Raw genomic sequence first — 24951 nt, forward strand, 5'->3', positions numbered from 1 at the left:
TTCACAGAATTTCCAAAAGTCTCTGTGCGTGTGGCCACCTTCAGTACTCGGCGGCCCTACGGATCACGGACAGCACGGGGGACGAACACAAACACTGGAGGGTGTCATACCCGCCCGCCCCAACTCACCCGCCTCCCACCTCCGGCACTCACACCCCCCACCACCCGGCCCCACCTGCCGCAGTGTCTCCAGTCCCAAACCGGTTTAGGTTGATTATTTTAACGTGTACACTAACGTTTGCACACTATCCAGTCAAATTAGATAATACCAAAGATAAATGCAATCAAGTCAAACACTAGTACAATAGATAGGGAAAATGGGAAGTTACAATGTGCAGCATATTAGTTCTCAGCATTGCAGCGTCACAACCCGCTCGCGTTTATACAATGTACCCGCATCTCTTTTAGGAGACCCCAGAGTGCTTTACCTGCGTAAATCACATTGAAGCGCAGCCAGTAATGGGAACGGCAATCCAGAACCTCATCAATGAAGGACAACAACAGGAGATAGTCATAAAAAACTGGAGTGACTCAGCCGGACAGGCAGCGTCTCTGGACAGAAGGAGTGGGTGACGTTTCGGGTCGAGACCCTTCTTCAGACTGAGCGTCAGGGGAAAGGGAAGCGAGAGATATAGACGGTTGTGTAAAGAGGTATAGAAAAAAATGAGTGAAAGAGTCCGAAGAAGGGTCTCGAACCGAAACGTCAGCCATTCCTGCTCTCCACAGATGCCGCCTGTCCTGTTGGGTTACTGCAGCATTTTGTGACTATCTGCGATTTAAACCACCATCTGCAGTTCCTTCCCACATCATCAGGAGATTATGTTGAATCTGTATAAAACACAGGCTTGGACCCACCTGGTGCATTAAGGCTATTTCTGGTCACCACACTTAATGAATGGAGCGAGGGTCCTCGGGATGGCGCAGGAGATATTCACTGGATGTTTCTTTTTTTGTGTGTTTTTGGGGTTGTGTAATTTTAATGCCTATTTCAATGCTTTTGTTGTTGGACTGTGGATGACTGAATTTCGCCCAATTTGGATGACAAATAAAGCTATCTTGAATCTTGAATCTTGAATGGTTTCAAGGCTGAGGAGATTCGGGTCGAGGGTGAGGCCGGAGAAGCGGATGCAGGTTCTCTGTGGAGAAGGGCATTTGAACGCTTTCACAGAAGGTTCAAGCTCGGGTCTGGTGTGGACAGGGGAAATGGGGGGCGGGTCGAGGGAGGGACGTCTTTCCCATCTGTGCGAGGTTCAAATGGGCACAGATTTGAGAGGGAGAAGCATCAAGGTGAATATAGCTGGGAATGTAGGAAGGAATTGCAGAAGCTGGTTTAAACCGAAGATAGACACAAAATGCTGGAGTAGCTCAGCAGGACAGACAGCATCTCTGGACAGAAGGAATGGGTGACGTTTCGGGTCGAGACTGTCCGAAGTAGGGAAATGCCACCCATTCCTCCTCCCCAGAGATGCCGCCTGTTCCGCTGAGTTACTCCTGCGTTTTGTGCCTATCTAAGGGGAATAAGGCTTTTCAGTTTCGTTTATTGTCACGAGTATCGAGGTACAGTGAAATCCAGTCAGCAGAAGGACAATACATGATTACAATCAAGCCACTTACAGTATGTAAGTGTGTGGAACATATACACGACGATGGAATAACATTTAGTGCAAGGTTAAACCGATCATACATAAAGTGAGAAATATTGAGGTGGGTGTAGAGATTTAAGAGTGTGGGGCGATTATAATATGTGATTGTAGATCTGCGTCGCACGCAAACATACACCTGGGTTGGGTGCCATCTCGGAAACATTAGCGGAATGATTGGCCAGCAAGTGTGTGTGTGTGTGGGGGAGGGGGGGTGGTGGTAAAGGCTGTCAATTGGGCTCTCGAATCTCAGTATTCCGTGTTCCACTCTCACTGATCCCACGGTGGCGCAGCGGTAGAGTTGTTGCCTTGCAGCGCTCGCAGCGCCAGAGTCCCGGATTCGATCACGACTACGGGTGCTGTCTGCACGGAGTTTGCCCGTTCTCTCCTTGACCGCGTGAGTTTTCTCCGAGATCTTCAGTTTCCTCCCACAATCCTCCCAAGACGCGTGGGTAATTGGCTTGATGTTTGTGTGTGTAAAATTGTCCCTAGTGTGTGCAGGACAGTCTTAATATGCGGGGGTCCCTGGTCGCTGCGACTCGGTGGGCCGAATGGTCTGTTATCGCCCTCTGTCTCCAATCTAAACTAAATTAAACTAAACTGATCAAAAGATAAAGTGAACCTTTGCAAACTTCAATAAATGTTAAAGGGTCATATAATATCCTTTAAACAATACACGCAAAGATAGATTGCCCCGAAGACTGGTGCATGAGAGACAGGTGCATTGTTGTGGATTAACATAAGACCGGAGGGAGGTCTCCCGTCCATCCTGATCCGGGCTGTGAACGGAGATGCGGGCGGCGGGTTCCACTGCCCAACAGGTGCAACGCCTCCTCAGTTACACCTCCTTAGCGCTGGTCCCTGTCCCTTTCTGTCCTGCCTTAGACAATCCCAGGGCAATCTCTCCGCTTTCGTCTTTATTCAGGCCGCTTTAATGTCTAAGTGACCCCTCCCTCGAGTGATTAGTTGGAAGTGGCCAGGACTCCCTCACACTGAACACTTGCAGCCAAATAAGGTCATTGCCGGAGACGGCAGCGCGCGCAGTGGAAAACACTGAACCAGGAAAAGGCGGAGTTACAATGGCTGCGAAAGACCCGGTCGAAAGTTTAACCGAGGAGGTAGTTTGTCCCATCTGCCTGGAATTCTTCACCGATCCGGTGTCACTGGAGTGTGGGCACTACTTCTGCCGCTCCTGTATCACACAGAGTTGGGACAGGGAGCGGAGAAACTCCTGCCCGGAATGTAGAGAGGAGTTTACAGACCGCACCCTCAGGGTTAGTCGGGCCTTGGCGAGACTGGCTGAGAAAGCTCGAAAACTGAGCCTGAATCGGACAGAGAAGGAAAGTAAACTTCTCTGCGAGAAACATCAGGAAGAACTGAAGCTGTTTTGTGAAACGGACAAGAAACTGATCTGTGTGGTTTGTGCAGCTGGGCGGGAACACAAGTCTCACAGCTTCATGCTGATAGAAGAAGCTGTTGAAATCTACAAGGTAAAAGCAAACCGATTCTGATCACATCATTATGTGACGTCTTGTTTATTTTCTGACAATTTTATTCTCTGATTTAAAACCCTACCCCAGGGTCAGGTGAAATCTACCTTCGAATCTCTCAGAAGGAAAGAATCAGAGATCTGGCGAACGGAGGAGGAACAGAAAGAGAGCATTTCTGAAGTTCAGGTTTGTACTGTCGATTTAATGTTCTTGTGTACATTTCATCCCTGCGATGTGTGTAATAATTTGGCACCTCTATAGAGCTCAGTAGTCGAGGGCCAAAACTCGTGGGAGAGGTTGAGCAGCCAAGGACTTTACTCCCTGGAGCGCAGTAGTCTGAAGAATGGACTGTGGCAGGTGTATAATATCACGAAACGGAATGATACGTTGGATGGTCAGTCTGTTACCCTTAGTAGGAGGATCAGGAAAGTGAGGGTATAGGTTTTAGGTTAGAGGGAAAAGATTTCAAACGAACATGAAGGACAAATTTGGTAGTGGGTACATGGAAAGAGCTGCGAGGTGAGGTCATTGAGTCAGCTACCATAACAACATTTAAAAGGTATTTGACCAAATTCGTGGAGAGAAATGTTTTTGAACTATTTGGGCGAAATGCGGACAGGTGGAATTAGCGCAGATGACCCCTTGCTGTATGACTCTGTGAAGTCTGACATTCTAAGTGGTGCTGCTGTCTGCTAGTTCTGGCGACCTGCTTCTATCCAGTGAGGGTTAATGGACATATGAAATGGAACAGGTTGCAGGGAACTGTACTGGGGGAAAGGGAATGATGTGGTTGTACGTTTCTTTCACCAACTATTTCAGACTTATTAAGACGAGATATTGAATTGCCACGGTAATGAAAGCTATGGATTAAATAGATGTAAATGGGATTAGTGTAGATACGTACAGAGCCCAGCATTGACATGTTGGTCGGCACTGCAGGACTCGATATTCACTAGCCAAATGTCACCTTCCATGTCATGAGGAAACACAGCAGAGTGACACAATATATTGATTTTAAACTTTCATCTGACAGGAAGAGTCACACAACCTTCAGTCACAGATCACATCCCAGTTTGCTGAACAGCACCAGATTCTCACTGAGAAAGAGCAGAGCTTACTGGGGGAGATCCGGGATGAAGAGAAGAAGATTGTACAAAGAATGGAGAAAAATCTTCAAGAGATTCAAGAGAATTTAAAGTCCATTCAGGACGAACTCTCAAAGTTACAGGAACAGATAGATCACAAGGACGGCGTGATATTTCTGAAGGTGAGGGGTTACACTACAGTTTGGTGAAGTGAAAGTGCACAGTCACAAAATGGTGGGTTACATTTCTGAAATAAATGCCGCATTTCCCAGTAATTCAGAATTGGGTCAATGTTCCATCTGTTCCAACCAATCATCACTTCCGCCAAAAATGCCCCAAATTCCAGGAATCCTCATGTATTTATCCCACCTCAACTTAAATTTATCTGCAATATTGTCTTCAGTCCGTCCTGTGAGTTCCATGTTCTCTTTGCTGCATTTCTTATGGAATTTATCAAAAGGTCATCTTACATTTCAGCTTTGATTTTTGTTCCCCCCACAAGTAGTGATAATATTTCCATCCTCCCAGACAAATTTAAATCCAACTCTGATCCTAAAATATTCCGTCCCATTTTCTCTGACATCTTCTCCAGGTAAAATCCCACAACCTGCCTGGTCCTTACCCATAAGTTGCATGATGGCGCCTATTTTCATCACCATTCCTCATGCTTTCCCCCTTGTTCGATGTCTCTACCGGAATATCCACTTTCTGTCTGTGTGGCACGGGCAAAGAGTTTGGAAATGTGAATAATCAGAGGGTTTTTTGGCAGTAATTTGGCGAAATACCTGCTATCGGGATCATGACGATCCATCTCAGTTTATTGACATTTGTGTTTTATTTATTTCAGGAGGTAGCTGGTCGCAAGACGAGGTAGGTCATGCTTTTGACTGAAACAATGTATGTTTGAAAAGAACAGCTCAAATGCTCAGTTTATAACCAGCTGTTCAATATTTGCAGGTTTAGTGATGAAGCCAAACCAATGTTGGTGGTGGATGACGCGTTGCCAATTGAAACGTTTGATCGCACCTTTTTCTACAACATGGCATTGAGAGAAACATCTGACATCATCAAGCGAGGTAAAACTGATATCTCTTAACAACTCTTTGAGAGAATTGATATCCCACATGAAAATAGGCAGAAAAATCATCCTTCCACCGCTACCTTCTACCTCCAACCACCAAGCCAATTATGGGTCCATTTTACCAACTCGTGTTCTTAGATGTAAAGGCGCATCTTTTTACCAGTGTGTTCTTAGATGTAAAGGCACATCAAGTCCACCCGTGAACACCTCTCTTCCAGCGACGTTAAACACCGAAGTCTCCACGCATTCTATCTTACAGCCGATTATTCAACCTTTGCATCCTTTCATGGTCCAAGCCACCCCTCCCTCAGTCTCATCCTCCACTCATGAAAACAAGAAAACAGCAGCAGATTGCCTCGCCCGTCCAGTCCACTCCCGTTCAGTGTGGTCACGGCAATTCCACCACACATCTCTACCTCCTCTTTGACCACCTCTAATTACCCCTCACACCAGTCTCCTCAGCTTCCAATCTGCTTCTCCCTTGCCATCTACGGGCAAGATATTTGAATACCCGCCTTATTTCTCCATCCCCGTCCGCAATCTCTCATTCATCCTAATTTTCCACATTCGTTCGCCAGCCCCGCCACTTCCCGTTTCCCCCTCTCCAGCCCGGTTAAAAACGACGGGTCCACTCGATGTGGTTGTGGGTGAAACCCCGGGCAGGGTTTCAGTTGTCCGCCCGCCAGCGCCTGTGGCCGAGGGGCCTCTCCCCCGGTCCCGGGGCCGCGCTGCCCGAGTCTCCCCCCGACCCCCGGGGACTCTCTGATTCTCTGCTTCTCCCCCCAGTCTCCGTCACCCTGGATATGGAAACAGCGCATCCGGGGCTCGAGGTGTCTGAGGATCGGAAGAGCGTGAGATGGACCGGGACCCGGAGGAGGCGCCCTGACACCGGGAAGAGGTTTACAGTCCGGGCGTGTTTACTGGGATCGGAGGGATTCACATCGGGGAGGCATTACTGGGAGGTGGAGGTGGCGGGAAGTCGGGGCTGGAGTCTGGGAGTCGCCGCAGAGTCTGTGGAGAGGGAGGGAGAGGACACACTGACCCCGGAGACTGGAGTCTGGAGAATCGAGCGGTGGGGTGACGAGTTTGATGCAGTCACCTCCGCTCCACCCCGTCTCCCCGCCCGTCCCATCCCCGGGAGGGTGGGAGTTTATCTCAGTTACGAGTCCGGGACAGTTTCATTTTACGACGCGGACACCAAGTCCCATCTCCACACCTTCACTGGGAATAAATTCACCGAGAAACTTTATCCTTTCTTCAAGACTTGGCATGAAAACCAGTGGCTGAGAATCTGCTCCGGTTCTGCTCCGGGTGTGAAAAGGGTCGGGTCCGGGGACCGACGTCAGGAGCAGGGCTCAGGGGATGTGGGGCAGAAACCCAGTGGACAACAGGTCGGCGCTGAACGGCTCCCATTTAATCCCCAAATTCCACGTCGTAAAACCCCCAGTGAGCGCAGAAATAAAACTAGGGGGAATGTAAATGTGGGAAGAGCGAAATAAGCAGCAAGTGGAATCAGAGCTGTCGATCTTTTCATTTTAACGCGTTAACCGCGTCCGGCAACGGAACAGAAATTTCTTTTGTGACAATATAAAGATTGAAACAATCGCCCTTCCCGCGGGCGGCGGGTCCTGAGCTCCGGGCTCCCCCTTGTTCTAAAGTCCGCAGATTCAGAGAATTTATAGCGTGTTTGCAACATTTGCTCTCCACACAACAGAGTCGTTTTCTTCGGAACGGATCTTTGAAAGAATGGGTTCAAACCGAAATCCCGGTTCCAGGTGAGACCCGTTGTGCTCAGGGTCTGCCTGTCTCTCTGCAGGATACGGAGAACATTCCTTGTTTCAGTCGCCTGTATCGGCGCTGCTTCCTGATCTCGTTCACCGCTTTAACGCTTCATCTCCCTCACTGCCAGTTTCCCACCAGCTCCCACTTTCCTCTGCTCGAGCCCCGACTCTTCCCTTCGCTTCGCTTTCCCGCCGTCTCTGTCTCCGTTTCAGAGAAAACGCGAGTGACCAATGTCCACTCCAAGCCCGCGGACGCCATCGGCTACTTTGTCTCTCCAATACCCCTGTTTTTGCGCATCGGAAATGGAATATTCCCTCCAAGATCGAGTGCGCACAGCAACAACCCACTTACATTTACACAACGTCCTCGCATCCCTTTTAGGAGACCCCAGAGTGCTTTACAGGCGCAAATCTCATTGAAGTACAGCCACGAACGGCAACTAAAACGCAGGAGTCAATTTGCAGACAGGAACATTCGTAAACAGAGATTAAAAACAAGCTATACCGTCCAAAGAGCTTTGGGCTGATTTCATTTGCAGTATTAGAAGCACCAATCATATAATTCTAACAAAAACGCAACCTTTCTATTCGGTTCTTGTGAATGTTACTGGTCGTGCGAATTAACCAACTTCAACAACAAGGTATTAAATTTATCTGTTGTGTTAATCTACTGAACCACAATATTGTAAGGTGGTTTTATTTCGATGAACCAACCCCTTTTACATTGTTTTCCTCTCTGATTATCTGCCTCTGTTCCTTCCCCTCTGTTACCCAATCCACCAGGTGGAAACTTTAATCGCAGCCCTCAGCCCAAGAGAGAGAAAGAGTCATGAATTTTTAATTGTTATGTATACCGAGGCGGAGTATGAAATTCTTACTTGTCCTTAATCTGAATTTGCATCGAGATCACTTCTCACGACGTTCCCTTCCTAAACTGCGGGCCCCACAACTTCTCTTCCTGACTCCAATGTCTGTAAATAATCCTCGCTCCTCAGTCAAGGAATGTTGCCATTCCATCCCCCATGTCCGTAATCTTCCAGACTTGTAATCAGCATTCTTAACTCCCAACAAAATGGGTTGAAAAATCTCTGACTCAGCCCTTTCTGCCTGACCCCAGACCTCTGTTGTGTGGGTGGGCAAAGCTGCGATAGTCAAGTGGGCTTGGGATGGGTCCGCAGTTGGTCGGGCAGGATCTACGGAGAGAGGACCTGAGTTGGCATTCCGAGACTCTGGTCGGAATTTGCCCTGACCCTGTCAGTCCTGCTGCACCTTGTTATTGATGTTGTTGGGAATGTGAGGGACTGTTCCTCCAGTTTGTTTATGGCCTCGCTCTGGCAACGGAGAAGGCCCAGGACAGAAAGGTCAACGTGGTAATGGGAAGAGGAGTTAAAATGGTCGGCATCCGGCAGCCCTTGGCGGACCAAGTGCAAGTGTTCAGCCGAATGGTCGGGATCCACACGAATGTGCACCGGGCATGACCAGAAATATAGAATGCAGTCGATGAGGTGACCGTGAAGCTCTGTCTCATTTTGAAGGACGGCTGGGAGCCCTGGATGGAGGTGAGGGGGAAGGTACTATAAATGCAGTCAGTTCAGTTTAGTTTATTGTCATGTGCCCCGAGCTACAGTGAAAAGCAAAGATACTAGAGGAGCAAGATGAACCACTCCGTCGAAATTGCCTATACTGAAGTGTAGTGCGCAAAGGAGCATAACATCCGCGATCTTAGTAAGCAAAACCCGCCGTTCGCTATTCCTCTCGCAGTGTAATCAGTGTTTGGGGGGAACAGTATGTGTGATGACACCATAAAAATGCAGAATATATCTCATCTATAAATTCACAGATATTTGTATTTTTTCTTTTTAGACGTTTCTGCAAGTGTCTGCCTAGTAAAATGGCACCATGACATACTATGGTTTTTAGGGTCGAGTGGCCTGTCTTGCTCTGCTCTATTATCTTTGGTGAAAAGCTTTTGTTGCGTCCTATCCAGTTAGCAGGAAATCTAGCCATTTCTAGCGTATAGATACATGATAAGGGGAGATCGTTTAGTGCAAAAGTAAAGCCAGCAAAGTCCGATCAAGTATAGTCCGAGGGTCACCAAAGAGGTAGATAGTAGTTCAGCACTGGTCTCTGGCTGTGGTAGGATGGTTCAGTTGGCTGATGACAGCTGGGAAGAAACTGTCCCTGAATCTGGAGGTGTGGATCTTACTCGTCGCTTGTCCAGTTGTAACAAATCCTGTATTTCGTACCCTCACGGACACAAGCAAATGTGCCAAACGCCTTCGTCACCACCCTGCCCATTCCTGTTGCAATGTTCATCGAGCTGTGCGTCTGCATTCCAATGCCTCTGCAGTCTGCTAAAAATAACACAGGGCGTAACTTTTTAATGTGAAAAATCTGCCCTGGCCTACCTTACCAACTTGCGTCACCTTTATCCGAGTTAAATAAATCAGCCTTTCATCCCCCAATTGGCCAAGTTCATGCAAATCTTGTTGCATCCCAGATGAATGCATTCACTCTCCAAAATATCATCATAGAAAGTAGACACATATAAAATAGGTGCAGGAGTAGGCCATTCGGCCCTCCTGCGTACACGCAGCGAATTGGCCCCCAATGCCTTCTGTGGCAAAGAATTCCACAGATTCACAACTCTCCGGGTGAAAAGTTCTCCCTCATCTCAGTCCTAAATGGTCTACCCCTTATTCTTCAACTGTCAACTAATGATTCTGGAATCCTCCAACATCGGGAACATTTTTCCTGCATCCCCAGCCTGTCCAATCTGCTAAGAATTTAAGAAGTTTTTGTAAGATCCTCTCTCATCCTTCTAAATTCCAGTGAATATTAGCCCAGTCGATCCTTTCTCGATCACCCGTTCATTGCCACTATCCAACATACCAGGAACATTTTTTTGTAACCAATGTTAGTCTCATTTCAAGCTGCCTAACCATTAGAACTGAGATGAGGAAAAACCTTTTCACCCAGAGAGTTGTGAATTTGTTGAATTCTCTGCCTCAGAAGGCAATGGAGGCCGATTCACTGGATGCACTCAAAATAGATTTAGACAGAGCTCTTAGGGCTAGCGGAATCAAGGGATATGGGGAGAGGGCAGGAACGGGGTTACATTGTGGATGATCAGCCATGATCACATTTAATGGCGGTGCTGGCTCGAAGGGCCGAATGGCCTATAATCCTGCACCTATTTTCTATGCATCTACGCCACCTACATACACATCCAAATCGTTTACACGAAAAATTGTCAACACTTGAGCCAGCACCGAGCCCTGCGGCAAAACCATCTGCCGTCGGTCTCCATTCTGAGGAGCAACCCTCGACCACCACCCCCCCCCCCTTCAGAATCCGACCTTCAGGCGAATTTTGTACCTCATTGGCTTGTTGAAAGCGTGAAAACCCACACCTCCAGTTTCGGGGACTGTTTCATCCCTGCTGTCATCAAGCAACTGAATCATCCAACCACAGACAGAGAGCTGTGCTCAACCGCTCTCTACTTCGTTGGTGACCTTCGGTCTATCCTTGATCGGACTTTAACCTTGCACTGAACGTTATCCCCTTATCACGTATCTATACACTGTAATGGCTCGATTGCAATCATGCATTGTCTTTCCGCTGACCGGAGTGCACGCCACAAAAGCTTTTCACTGCACCTCGATACATGTGACAATAAACTAAACTAACCTAAACTAAACTAAGCAAGTTCCCCCAATGTTAGATAATTGCATAATACGCGAAGGGGACACAGATTAATAGTTGAAAGGTGGAGAATTGAGGTGTGTAGGGAACTCACACAGAAGAGGAATCGGTGCCAACCGAGATCAGCCGTGATCACATTGAATAGAGGATCAGCCACGAGGGGCCAAGTCTATTCATGTTCCTATTTTCTGGCCGTGAAGAAAGCAGGAGCTGGTAACCTGGCCCATCACATCTGCCCCTTCCAGTATGACCATGACAATGCCACCCAACGACCCAGCGCCTGCTCTATGCCAGTTCTACATTTCGCATGATATTCTGACACGTCTCTCCCCCTCCCCTCCACCAGCAATGTATCTAATGTACAGCGCCCCATCTATCCTTGCCCTCTGGCTATCTCTCGACCCGCTTCACTCTCCACACACGTTGTCCCCTCACGCAGACCCCTCCAACCCACCAAATTCTCCAAACCGGACAAAAACACAACGAAAGGTGTTTGTTGTTCATCCGCTGTAGTTGGCGATGGGTGGGGTGGGAGGGAACCCCCGGACAAGCTTTCAGTTGGCCGCCCACCTGTGCCCGAGGCCGAGTGGATTGAACATGTTCCGGGGCCGAGCTGCCCGAGTCTCCCCCCGACCCTCCTCTGGGTCCTCGATTCTCCTACTCTGGGGAAGAGACTCTGTGCATCTACCCCCTCATGATTTTGTACACCTCTATAAGATCACCCCTCATCCTCCTGCGCTCCATGGAATAGAGACCCAGCCTACTCAACCTCTCCCTACAGCTCGCACCCTCTAGTCCAGGCAACATCCTCGTAAATCTTTTCTGAACCCTTTCGAGCTTGACAATATCTTTCCTGCAACATGATGCCCAGAACTGAACACAATATTCTAAATGCAGTCTCACCAACGTCTTATACAACTGCAACATGACTTCCCAACTTCTATACTCACTTCGAAACTATGAGCAGTTTCTTGGGCAGAGCTGTTCCCACGTCCGTCGATGTTGGTTAGAGTTGTTGGGGACATTCCGGACTTCCTTTCTCTCCTGAGGATGTATGGACACTGTGGTACTTTTTTTTGCCATAGCTTCATTGTGGTTGACCCGAGACATTTTCTTGGTGACCTTTACACAGGAACGTGAAGCTCTTGACCATTTCCTCTTTGGCATCATAGCTGCCGACTGGGGCAAGTACAGACACTACTCGACTTACGATATTTTGACGTTACATAGAAAATAGGTGCAGGAGTAGGCAATTCGGCCCTTCGAGCCTGCACCGCCATTCAATATGATCATGGCTGATCATCCAACTCAGTATCCCGTACCTGCCTTCTCTCAATACCCCCTGATCCTTTTAGCCACAAGGGCCACATCTAACTCCCTTTTAAACATAGCCAATGAACTGGCCTCAACTACCTTCTGTGGCAGAGAATTCCACAGATTCACCATTCTGTGTGAATAAAAACGTTCTCATCTCGGTCCTAAAAGACTTCCCCCTTATCCTTAAACTGTGACCCCTTGTTCTGGACTTCCTCAACATCGGGAACAATCTTCCTGCATCTAGCCTGTCCAACCCCTTAAGAATTTTGTAAGTTTCTATAAGATCCCCCCCCCAATCTTCTAAATTCCAGCGAGTACAAACCGAGTCTATCCAGTTACAGTGGCGCAAAAGCGATGCACATTCAGTAGAAACTGTAATAAAGTGCATAAGTCCACGCTAAAATACAACGCATCATTTTATTGAAGCACTTACATCATAGGACCTGTAGTACATTACAGCTCCAAGCTGCTACTACTGCCTGACGTAGGCGAGTTCTTAATATTATAAAGCACGTACTAGGTGGGACTACTACTAATAAGCACTACGATTGGCTAGCATGCAATAGCCCATCTACAGAAACCATACTTCGAATTTTGAATTTTGATCTCTTCCCGGGCTGGCGATTCTGTTTTTCACTTTCACTACAGTGCTTTCAATAAATTACATGATATTGTGGCCAGGCCACTACAAGATATTCAATAGACAATAGGTGCAGGAGTAGGCAATTCGGACCTTCGAGCCAGCACCTATTGTAAAATAGGTGCAGGAGGAGGCCATTCGGCCCTTCGAGCCAGCACCGCCATTCAATGTGATCATGGCGGATCATTCTCAATCAGTACCCCGTTCCTGCCTTCTCCCCGTTCCCCCTGACTCCGCTATCCTTAAGAGGTCTATCTAGCTCTCTCTTGAATGCATTCAGAGAATTGGCCTCCACTGCCTTCTGAGGCAGAGAATTCCACAGATTCGCAACTCTCTGACTGAAAACGTTTTTTCTCATCTCGGTTCTAAATGGCCTACCCCTTATTCTTAAACCATGGCCCCTGGTTCGGGAATCCCCCAACATCGGCAACATGTTTCCTGCCTCGAGCTTGTCCAATCCGTTAATAATCTTACATGTTTCAATAAGATCCCTTCTCATCCTTCTAAATTGCAGCGTACACAAGCCCAGTCGCTCCAGTCTTTCAACAGACGACAGTCCCACCATTCCGGGAATTAATTCGGGCAGTCAGTCAAGGAGTAACAGGTTTAGTTTAGTTTAGTTTAGAGATACAGTGCAGAAGCAGGCTCTTTGGCCCACCTAGTTCGCACCGACCAGCGATCCCCGCACATTAACACGACCCTACACACGCACTCGGGACAATTTACAATTTTACCGAGGCCAATTAACCTGCAAACCTGTCATCTTTGGAATGTGGGAGGAAACAGGAGCACCCGGAGAAAACCCACGCGGGTCACGGAGAGTCAAGTCAAGTCAAGTCAAGTTTATTTGTCACACACATATACAAGATGTGCAGTGAAATGAAAGTGGCAATGCCTGCGGATTGTGCTAAACTACAAAACACAATAGAAAAAAATAAATTAATACAGTAAATTAAATTAGTCCCTGGTGATATGAGAGTTAACAGTCCTGATGGCCTGTGGGAAGAAACTCCATCTCATCCTCTCTGTTTTCACAGCGTGACAGCGGAGGCATTTGCCTGACCGTAGCATCTGGAACTGTCCGTTGCTGGGGTGGTTGGGGTCCCCCATAATGTTGCTGGCTCTGGATCTGCACCTCCTGATGTATAGGTATTGCAGGGGGGCGAGTGTAGTTCCCATAGTATGTTCAGCCGAACGCACTACTCTCTGCAGAGCCTTCCTGTCCTGGGCAGAGCTGTTGCCAAACCAGACTGTGATGTTTCCGGACAAGATGCTTTCTACAGCCCCAGAGTAGAAGCACTGAAGGATCCTCAGAGAGACTCTGAATCTCCTCAAATGTCTGAGGTGGTAAAGGCGCTGTCTTGCCTTACTCACCAGTGCGGCAATGTGTGTTATCCATGTCAGATCCTCTGTGATGTGGACTCCCAGGTATTTAAAGCTGCTCACCCTATCCACTGTAATCCCATTTATCTCCAATGGCGTGTACGTCCTCGGATGTTGGGCCCTTCTAAAGCCTACAATCAGCTCCTCAGTTTTTGTGACATTCAAGAATGTACAAACAGCATGCAGACAGCACCCGTAGTCAGGATGGAACCTGGATCTCTGGCGCTGTGAGGCAGCGACTCCACCTTACAGAAAGGTCCTTTGAAGAAAATACACAGTGCTGGAGTAACTCAACGGGCCAGGCAGCATCCGTGGAGGGAATGGATAGGCAACCATTTGGGATGGGGCACTTCTTCAGCGGTAACGGTAGAGCTGCTGCCTATCAGCGCCAGAGACCCGGGTTCGATCCAGACCACCGGTGCTGTCTGTTCGGAGTTTGTACGTGCTTCCTGTGACCCTGTGAAACTCTTTCCCACTCTCCGAGCTTCCCCCAAACCTACTCTCCCTCTCACAGACCCCCTTCCGAAACTGCCCCCCCATCTCAGTGACTCCCTCTCTCATTGACCCCCTTCCCCGACCCCCTCTCTCAAAGACTCTCTCTCCCCTCAGAAGGCAGTGGAGGCCAGTTCTCTAAATGCATTCAAGAGAGAGCTAGATGGAGCTCTTGAGGACAGTGGAGTCGGGGGATATGGGGAGAAGGCGGGAACGGGGTACTGATTGAGAATGATCAGCCATGATCACATTGAATGGCGGTGCTGGCTCGAAGGGCCGAATGGCCTCCTCCTGTACCTATAGTCTATTGTCTATTGTCAGTTGTCTATTGTCCCCAACCTTCAGCACAGCTCTGAGATGTAACGGTTTCAGCAGCAAAAGCAAAACCTGTGGTATCTTCCTCCCTGTCTCGATTGTGGTTTACCTCAGTCCCAAAGTGAACAGGAAACTGAGACGCAAACTAGGTCAGCCATCATGGGCAGGAATCAACTGCAGGTGCTGCTTTAAATCGGAGAATAGGCACAAAATGCTGGAGTGACTCAGCGGGCCAGGCAGCATCTCTGGAGAGAAGGAGAAGACTCTGATGAAGGGTCTCGACCCGAAAATGTCACCCATTCCTTCTGTCCAAACAGATATGCTGCCTGTCCTGCTGAGTTACCCCAGCATTTGGTGTCTATCTTAGGTCAGCTGCCTTGCCTTGCAAAGTTGTTTGCTGTTTGCTGAGGGGGTGATGGGACTGGGTAGAGGGGGCTTCTCTCCGTGTCTACCAGGGGGTGTGTGACAGGACAGTGCAGAGGGAGCTTCATTCCTCATCTAACCCTTGCCCTGTGTTTTATAAAAAAATCATCCAAAATGCTTTATTTCAATTATACACAAATACAGAGTAGTAACAAAATCAAGACTGCCATTTGGCACTTTACAATCAAACTGTTTAGTTTAGGTTGGAGATACAGCGCGGAAACAGGCCTTTTTCCCCCTTGTTCCCCCTCGACTTTCCCCACCGTTTACCCCTGACATTCCTCACCACTGCTTCTGTCTCACTCGGCTCATTCAGACCACCCCAGTTCCCCACTTATCTCATTCATTTATGTGACCCTCTCACTCTCAAATCCTCTCGCTTGCACCTCATTACCATCTCTCTCTCTCTCTCTCTCTCTCTCTCTCTCTCTCTCTCTCTCTCTCTCTCTCTCTCTCTCTCTCTCTCTCTCTCTCTCTCTCTCTCTCTCTCTCTCTCTCTCCCTCCCTCTTCCCCTCTCTCTGTCTCTCCCTCTTCCTCTCCCCCCTCCCTCTCTCTCCCCTTCTCTCTCTGTCTCTCTCTCTCTCCCCCTCTCCCTCTTCCTTTCCCTCTCCCCTCTCTCTCTCTCCCCACTCCCCTCTCACTCTCTCCCCCCCTCTTCCTCTCCCTGTCCCCCTCCTCACTCTCTCCCCTCTCTCTGTCTCTCTCTCTCTCTCCCTCACTCCCCCCTCTCGCTCTCTCTCTCCCTCCCTCCCTGCCTCCCTCTCTCTCTCTCTCCCCATTGTTGCTTGTACATGCCTCTCGAGGCCTGGGTAGAGTAGATGTGGAGAGGATGTTTCCACTGGTGGGAGAGTCTAGTACTAGAGGTCATAGCCTCAGAATTAAAGGACGTTCCTTTAGGAAGCAAATGAGGAGGAACTTGTGGAATTCTTTGCCACAGAATGCTATGAATGCTGCCAATGGATATTGTTAAGGCAGGGATAGATTCTTGATTGGTGTGGGTGTCAGGGGTTATGAGGAGAAGGCAGGAGAATGGGGTTAGGAGGGAGAGATAGATCAGCCATGATTGAATGGCAGAGTAGACTTGATGGGCCGAATGGCCTAATTCTACTCCTATCACTTATGACCTTATGAGCCAACCACAGCAATATGGGCTGAAGGGCCATTTCTCCAGCTGTTTACTGCTGCCTAAAGGTGGCATGTTACTGCATGTGAGAATCACCCTTTGCAAGCAGGATAGCCTGGGGTCTTGTGAATCATTGAGTCACCCAGCTGCACAGAGTTGTTTATGTTGAATTCTAATATTAGATATCCAATAAATAAATGCAATGTCAGTTGTGCAATCAATGCAGGATATGACCAATCCATCATCTAAAATGCTGTCTAAAGTCAGGAACAAGACCAGTTGCAGTTGTCGTGCAATGGAGAAGCATTTCTCAAGATAAAAGTGACACAAACAGTGGTTGGAAATAAAAAATTCTAGTGTTGGTTGGCATCTTGCTCAAACAAGCATTGCTACTGGTAACCGCGCGACCAAACGCAGGCTCGGCGATCGTTTCGCTCAACACCTTCGCTCGGTCCGCCTTAGCCAACCTGATCTCCCGGTGTGGCCTTTCTGTCCTGGGCCTCCTCCATTGTCAGAGTGAGGCCCAGCGCAAATTGGAGGAACAGCATCTCATATTTCGTTTGGGCAGCTTGCAGCCCAGCGGTATGAACATTGATTTCTCTAACTTCTGATAGTTCCTCTGTCCCTCTCTTCCCCCCCCCTCCTCCTTCCCAGTTCTCTCACTAGTCTTCCTGTCTCCAACTACATCCTATCTTTGTCCCTCCACCTCCCCTGACATCAGTCTGAAGAACGGCCCGAAACGTCACCCGTTCCTCCTCTCCTGAGATGCTGCCTGACCCGCTGAGTTGCTCCATCGTTTTGTGATTGCTACTGGTACTAAGCTTGCTGGAGTGTTACACTGTGGTTCGTGTGGTCTCATGTAGTGCTGTCTCTTCTGCAAACTCAGCGGGCTGCGAAACCTCGCAAAGACGCATTGCTCAGGCACCTGGTGCCATTTAGTGTCATCGAGTCATACAGCACGGAAACAGGCCCTTCGGCCCAATTTCCCCATGCCGACCAAGAAGCCCCACCTACGCTTGTCTCAGCTTCCCGTGTTTGGCTGACACCCTTCCAAACCTTTCCTATCCATGGGCATAGAGTCATACAGCACGGAAACAGGCCTTTCAGCCCAACTTCCCCATGCCATAGAGTCAGAGAGTTATAGTGTCATACAACACAGAAACAACTTCCCCATGCGAACCATGACATCCCATCTACGCTAGTCCCACCTGCCCACATTTGGTCCATATCCCACCAAGCCTTTCCTACCCATGGGCATAGATTCATACAGCACAGAAACAGGCCTTTCGGCCCAACCTCCCTATGCCAACCATGATGCCCCATCCACGCTAGTCCCACCTGCCTGCGTTTGGCCCATATCCCTCTATATCCCCAGCACCGTTACCGCACACAGGCCGGAGCGCAGCGGGCAGCCTCTTCTCCTCTTCCTTCAGCGGCCGCTTCCACCGACGGCCCCGTCGCGACTTCACAAAGATGGCGGCCTCCTCGCGCTCCGCCATCTTGTGCGCGCCTCCCGCAGCGCCATCTTGTGCTCGTCTCCCGCAGCGCCTCTCTCCTCTCTCCCCTCGCTTCTCTCTCCCCTCCCCACTCTCCCAGAGTAGCCGCCGCCCGCCTCGAGTAGTCCGGAGCTCCTTCCTCCTCCCTGCACGCTCGGTAAGTGCCTTTCGCCGCCAACGGCTCCACGGAGGGGAGTGGACGTGGGGACCGAGTGGGTGGAGGGAAGGGTGGGGGTAAGGAGGGGGGTGAGGGTGGGGGGAGTAGAGAGTGGGGGAAGGGGGGGAGTGAGAGTGGGTGAGGAGAGTAGGGGGAGAGTGGAACTGGGGAGGGGCGCAGCAGGGGTGGGGTGGTTGGGGGAAGATAGAGTGGGGGTGGGGAAGAGAGAGTAGGGGTGGGGGGGGAGAGAGAGTGGGGGTGGGGGGAAGGGGAACAGTGGGGGTCAGAGAAGAGGGGAGAGTGGGGGGGAGGGGGAGGGAGGGAGGAGCAGAGAGTGGGGGTGGGGGGAAGGGGAACAGTGGGGGTCAGAGAAGAGGGGAGAGTGGGGGGGAGGGGGAGGGTGGGAGGAGCAGAGAGGGGTGGGGGGAAGGGGAACAGTGGGGGTCAGAGAAGAGGGGAGAGTGGGGGAGGGGGAGGATGGGAGGCGCAGAGAGTGGGGGTGGGAGGGAGAGTGGGCCCCGACCGCCCCGACGTGGCAACCCCAACAGCCTGACCGCGGGAGAAGACGGCAGGGGAACAGAAAATACATTCTGGCCTTCCATCACAGTGAGGAGGGACTGGAGGAGACTCACTGTGATGGATGTTTCTTTTGTTTGGTGTTAGTTTATGATTGTATGACAGGGGACAGTGGGGGTGGGGAGGTGCAGTGAGAATGGGGGTGGGGCGAGTGTGTGGTGGGGAGGGTGGGGGGAGGAGAGGAGTGGGAGAGAGAGTGGGGCTGGGTAGGAGAGAGTGGTGGAAAGGGGGGGGTGGGTGAGAGTGCGAGTGTGGGTGGGAGGGACAGTGGGACTGGGGAGGAGGGCAGAGTGCGGGTGGGGAGGGGGAGGGGTGAGGGGAAGGGGACAGCAGGGGGGGTGGTGGGGGGTTGAGAGAGTGGAGGAGGGGGAGGGGGGGACAGTGGGGGTCAGGGGAGAGTGGGGGGAGGGAGGAAAAGGTGGGTGAGGGGGAAGGGGACAGTGAGAGTGAAAGGAAGGTGAGGGTGAGGGGAGGAGATAGGAAGTGTGGGGGGAAGGGGGGTGGTGGTGGGGGGAAGTTAGTGGGGGAAGGGGGAGAGTGGGGGGGGGACGGTGAGAATGCAGGTGGGGCGGGTGGGTGGAGGAGAGGGTAGGGGTGGGAGGGGGGTGAGGGGTGGAGAGAGTGGGGGAGGCGGGGGTGGGTTAGGAGGGGTGGATTAGGAGGGGTGGAGGAGAGTGAGAGTGGGCCTGGGGAGGAGAGAATAGAAACATAGAAACATAGAAAATAGGTGCAGGAGTAGGCCATTCGGCCCTTTGAGCCTGCACCGCCATTCAATATGATCATGGCTGATCATTCAGCTCAGTAGCCTGTACCTGTCTTCTCTCCATACCCCCTGATCCCTTTAGCAAAAAGGGCCACATCTAACTCCCTCTTAAATATAGCCAATGAACTGGCCTCAACTACCTTCTATGGCAGAGAATTCCACAGACTGAACTGAATGTGGGGGGTGGGGGGGGGGGGGGGGAGAGTGGGGGAAAAGGGGGGCCAGTTACAACCGGCCCTTTGAGGGCAACCATAATGCTGATGTGGCCCGGGGTGAAAATGAGTTTGACACCCCTGCTCTAAATCTTTCCTAACCATGTACCTGTCCAAGAATATTTCAAATTTTGTTAGAGCACCTGCCCCAACTACCTTCTCTTAGCTTAGCTTAGCGTAGTTTAGTTAGGTTTAGTTTGGTTTAGTTTAGCTTAGCTTAGCTTAGCATAGTTTAGTTTAGTGTAGTTTAGTGTAGTTAAGTTTAGTCTAGTTTAGTGTAGTTTAGTTTTGCTTAGCTTAAAGATACAGCGCAGAAACTGGCCATTTGGCCCATCAAGTCCTTCTCTCCCCCTCTCTCCCCCCCTCTCTCCCCCTCTCTCCCCCCTCTCTCCCCCTCTCCCCCCTCTCTCCCCCTCTCTCTCCCTCTCTCTCGTGCGGCGTGTGGGCGGGGCCCAGGAGCGGTTGGTGCAGCGTGTGGGCGGGGCCCAGGAGCGGTTGGTGCAGCGTGTGGGCGGGGCCCAGGAGCGGTTGGTGCAGCGTGTGGGCGGGGCTTGGGGGCGGTTGGTGCAGCGTGTGGGCGGGGCTTGGGAGCGGTTGGTGCAGCGTTGGTTTAAAAACGTTCCATCTCACTTCAAAAGAAGTGGTCTGGAGGAAGCCGCTGATTGGTGGAAGCGGACTAGAGGAAGCAGCTGATTGGGCGTAACCCCAGGTTCGTATTTCTGCTTTTTTTGTTCGTACTTTTAGTTCAGGGTTCAGTGAGTTCAGGGTTCGGTGAGTTCTGGGTTCAGTGAGTTCAGGGTTCAGTGAGTTCAGGGTCCGGTGAGTTAAGGGTCCGGTGAGTTAAGGGTCCGGTGAGTTAAGAGTTCAGTGAGTTAAGGGTTCAGTGCTTTTTAATAAAGGTACAGTTTAAAAGATTAAGAGGGATTTTATTTAATTTGGGGGTAAGCCATGTCAGGTGAGATCGGCCCCGTGGAATGCTCATCCTGCAACATGTGGGAGATCAGGGATATTGTCGGTGTCCCTGATGACTACGTGTGCAGGAAGTGTGTCCAGCTGCAGCTTCTGGCAGACCGCATTGAACGGTTGGAGCTGCGGTTGGACTCATACTGGAGCATCCACGATGCTGAGAAGGTCGTGAATAGCACGTATAGTGAGTTGGCCACACCGCAGGTAAAAGATAAGCGGACGGAAAGGAAACGGGTGGCCACTAGCCAGCGTAGCAGTAGGCAGGTGGTGCAGGAGTCCCCTGCGGTCATCTCCCTCCTAAACAGATATGCCATTTTGGATATTGTTGGGGGAGATGGCTCATCAGGGGAAGGCAGCAGCAGCCAAGTTCATGGCACCGTGGGTGGCTCTGTGGCAAAGGGGGGAGGAAAAAGAGTGGAAGGGCTATAGTAATAGGGGATTCAATTGTAAGGGGAATAGATAGGCGTTTCTGCGGCCACAAACGAGACTCCAGGATGGTAAGTTGCCTCCCTGGTGCAAGGGTCAGGGATGTCTCTGAGCGGCTGCAGAACATTCTGGAGGGGGAGGGTGAACAGCCAGTTGTTGTGGTGCACATTGGCACCAACGATATAGGTAAAAAACGGAATGAGGTCCTACAAGGTGAATTTAGGGAGCTAGGAGATAAACTTAAAAGTAGGACCTCAAAGGTAATAATCTCTGGATTACTACCAGTGCCACGTGCTAGTCAGAGTAAAAATAGGAGGATATTTCAGATGAATACGTGGCTTGAAAAATGGTGCAAGGGGGAGGGATTCAAATTTCTAGGACATTGGAACCAGTTCTGGGAGAGGTGGGACCAGTACAAACAGGACGGTCTGCACCTGAGCTGGAATGGAACCAATGTCCTTGGGGAAGTGTTTGCTAGTGCTGTCTGGGTGGGTTTAATCTAATGCGGCAGGGGGATGGGAGCATGAGCAGAGAGACAGAGGGATGTAAAATGAGGGTAGAAGCAATAGGTAGCAAGGTGAAAAGTAAAAGTGGCAGGCAGACAAATTCAGGGCAAAAATCAAAAAGGGCCACTTTTCAACATAATTGTATAAGGGGTAAGAGTGTTGTAAAAACAAGCCTGAAGGCTTTGTTTCTCAATACAAGGAGCATTTGGAAAAAGGTGGATGAGTTGAATGTACAGATAGTTATTAATGAATATGATATTGTTGGGATTACGGAGACATGGCTCCAGGGTGACCAAGGCTGGGAGCTGAACATCCAGGGATATTCAATATTCAGGAGGGATAGACAGAAAGGAAAAGGAGGTGGGGTAGCGTTGCTGGTTGGAGAGGAGATTAACGCAATAGAAAGGAAGGACATTAGCTTGGAGGATGTGGAATCGATATGGGTAGAGCTGCGAAACACTAAGGGGCAGAAAACGCTAGTGGGAGTTGTGTATAGGCCACCTAACAGTAGTAGTAGAGTTGGGAATGGCATCAAACAGGAAATTAGAAATGCGTGCAACAAAGGTAAAACAGTTATAATTAGTGACTTCAATCTACATATAGATTGGGTGAATCAAATTGGCAGAGGTGCTGAGGAAGAGGATTTCTTGGAATGTATACGGGATAGTTTTCTAAGCCAACATGTAGAGGAACCACCGAGAGAGCAGGCTATTCGAGACTGGGTATTGAGTAATGAGGAAGGGTTAGTTAGCAGTCTTGATGTGCGTGGCCCCTTGGGCAAGAGTGATCATAATATGGTTGAGTTCTTCATTAGGATGGAGAGTGACTTAGTTAATTCAGAAACAACGGTTCTGAATTTAAAGAAAGGTAACTTTGAGGGCATGAGACATGAATTGGCCAAGATAGACAGGCAATTGATTCTTAAAGGGTTGATGGTGGATATGCAATGGAAGGCATTTAAAGACCGCATGGATGAACTACAACAATTGTTCATCCCAGTTTGGCAAAAGAATAAATCAGGGAAGGTAGTGCATCCGTGACTAACAAGGGAGATTAGGGATAGTATCAAAACAAAAGATGAAGCCTACAAATTAGCAAGAAAAAACAGCCTACCAGAGGACTGGGAGAAATTCAGAGTCCAGCAGACGAGGACAAAGGGCTTAATTAGGAAAGGGAAAATAGATTATGAAAGAAAACTGGCAGGGAACATAAAAACTGACTGCAAGAGCTTTTATAGATATGTGAAGAGAAAAAGATTAGTTAAAACAAATGTAGGTCCCTTGCAGCCAGAAACAGGTGAATTGATCATGGGGAACAAGGACATGGCAGACCAATTGAATAACTACTTTGGTTCTATCTTCACTAAGGAAGACATAAATAATCTGCCGGGGACCGGGGGTCAAATCAGATGGAGGAACTGAGTGAAATCCAGGTTTGACGGGAAGTGGTGTTAGGTAAATTGAATGAATTAAAGGCCGATAAATCCCCACGGCCAGATAGGCTGCATCCCAGAGTGCTTAAGGAGGTAGCCCCAGAAATAGTGGATGCATTAGTGATAATTTTTCAAAACTCTGTGGATTCTGGAGTAGTTCCTGAGGAGTGGAGGGTAGCTAATGTAACCCCACTTTTCAAAAAGGGAGGGAGAGAGAAAACGGGGAATTACAGACCAGTTAGTCTAACATCGGTAGTGGGGAAAATGCTAGAGTCAGTTATTAAAGATGGGATAGCAGCACATTTGGAAAGTGGTGAAATCATTGGACAAAGTCAGCATGGATTTATGAAAGGTAAATCATGTCTGACAAATCTTATAGAATTTTTCGAGGATGTAACTAGTAGAGTGGATAAGGGAGAACCAGTGGATGTGTTATATCTGGACTTCCAGAAGGCTTTCGACAAGGTCCCACATAAGAGATTAGTATGCAAACTTAAAGCACACGGTATTGTGGGTTCATTATTGATGTGGATAGAGAACTGGCTGGCAGACAGGAAGCAAAGAGTAGGAATAGACGGGTCCTTTTCAGAATGGCAGGCAGTGACTAGTGGGGTACCGCAAGGCTCAGTGCTGGCCCCCCAGCTATTTACAATATATATTAATGATTTGGACGAGGGAATTGAATGCAACATCTCCAAGTTTACAGATGACACGAAGGTGGGGGGCAGTGTTAGCTGTGAGGATGATGCTAGGAGGCTGCAATGTGACTTGGATAGGTTAGGTGAGTGGGCAAAGGCATGGCAGATGCAGTATAATGTGGATAAATGTGAGGCAGTGAAGAAAGCGAATGGTATGTTGGCATTCATAGCGAGGGGATTTGAGTATAGGAGCAGGGAGGTTCTGCTGCAGTTGTACAGGGCATTGGTGAGACCACACCTGGAGTATTGCGTACAGTTTTGGTCTCCTAATCTGAGGAAAGACATTCTTGCCATAGAGGGAGTACAGAGAAGGTTCACCAGATTGATTCCTGGGATGGCAGGACTTTCATATGAAGAAAGGCTGGATAGACTCGGCTTGTAGTCGCTGGAATTTAGAAGATTGAGGGGGGATCTTATAGAAACTTACAAAATTCTTAAGGGGTTGACAGGCTAGATGCAGGAAGAGTGTTCCTGATGTTGGGGAAGTCCAGAACAAGGGGTCACAGTTTAAGGATAATGGGGAAGTCTTTTAGGACCGAGATGAGAAAGTTTTTTTTCACACAGAGAGTGGTGAATCTGTGGAATTCTCTGCCACAGAAGGTAGTTGAGGCCAATTCATTGGCTATATTTAAGAGGGCGTTAGATGTGGCCCTTGTGGCTAAAGGGATCAGGGGGTATGGAGAGAAGGCAGGTACGGGATACTGAGTTGGATGATCAGCCATGATCACATTGAATGGCGGTGCAGGCTCGAAAGGCCGAATGGCCTTCTCCTGCACCTATTTTCTATGTTTCTATGTTCTCCCCGTGACCTGCCTGGGTTTTCTCCGGGTGCTCCATTTTCTGCCAGCACTCCAAAGACGTGCAGGTTTGTTGGTTAATTGTCTCGGTGTAAATGTAAAGATTGTCCCCAGCAAATGTAAAAAGTGTTCCTTCCAGTCTGCTCCCTGGTGGGCTCTTCGGAAGTGAAGAGCACAAGAAACAAGAGAGGGGTAAGGGGTGGGAGGGGGTGAAATGCTGGGGGTCGCGGAAGGGGGAGTGTAGGGGGGAAGACCATGAATGTGTGGGGGAGTGGGTGCGACAGGGACAGGTGGGCTGGGGGGTGTGAGTGGAAGGGGGTAACCTGGGGAGGGGAGTGTGTGTGTGAGGGTGAGGGGGGGTGGGTTGGTGTGAAGAAAGGGGTACACATTGCAACCGGTGTGTGAGTTGCGGGGGGGGGAGTTTTTCTTTGTGTCGTGGGAAGCTTG

General features: G+C 49.5%; 2 protein-coding genes across 2 annotated transcripts in view; one reads left to right on the forward strand and one right to left on the reverse strand.

The window, feature by feature from the left end:
• LOC144602510 (uncharacterized) overlaps window positions 1–24951 on the reverse strand; it is a 376398-nt gene that overhangs the window by 81481 nt on the left and 269966 nt on the right. The window lies entirely within an intron of this gene.
• Window positions 2719–7712, forward strand: LOC144603021 (E3 ubiquitin-protein ligase TRIM39-like). The gene is made up of 6 exons (XM_078416148.1): window positions 2719–3129; window positions 3220–3315; window positions 4163–4396; window positions 5062–5084; window positions 5172–5290; window positions 6082–7712. Exons 1-6 carry the CDS (start codon window positions 2719–2721, stop codon window positions 6792–6794), a joined length of 1596 nt encoding a protein of 531 aa, XP_078272274.1. The 3' UTR covers window positions 6795–7712.

This window comes from Rhinoraja longicauda, chromosome 19, assembly GCF_053455715.1.
Source record: "Rhinoraja longicauda isolate Sanriku21f chromosome 19, sRhiLon1.1, whole genome shotgun sequence".
NCBI classification, from domain to species: domain Eukaryota; kingdom Metazoa; phylum Chordata; class Chondrichthyes; order Rajiformes; family Arhynchobatidae; genus Rhinoraja; species Rhinoraja longicauda.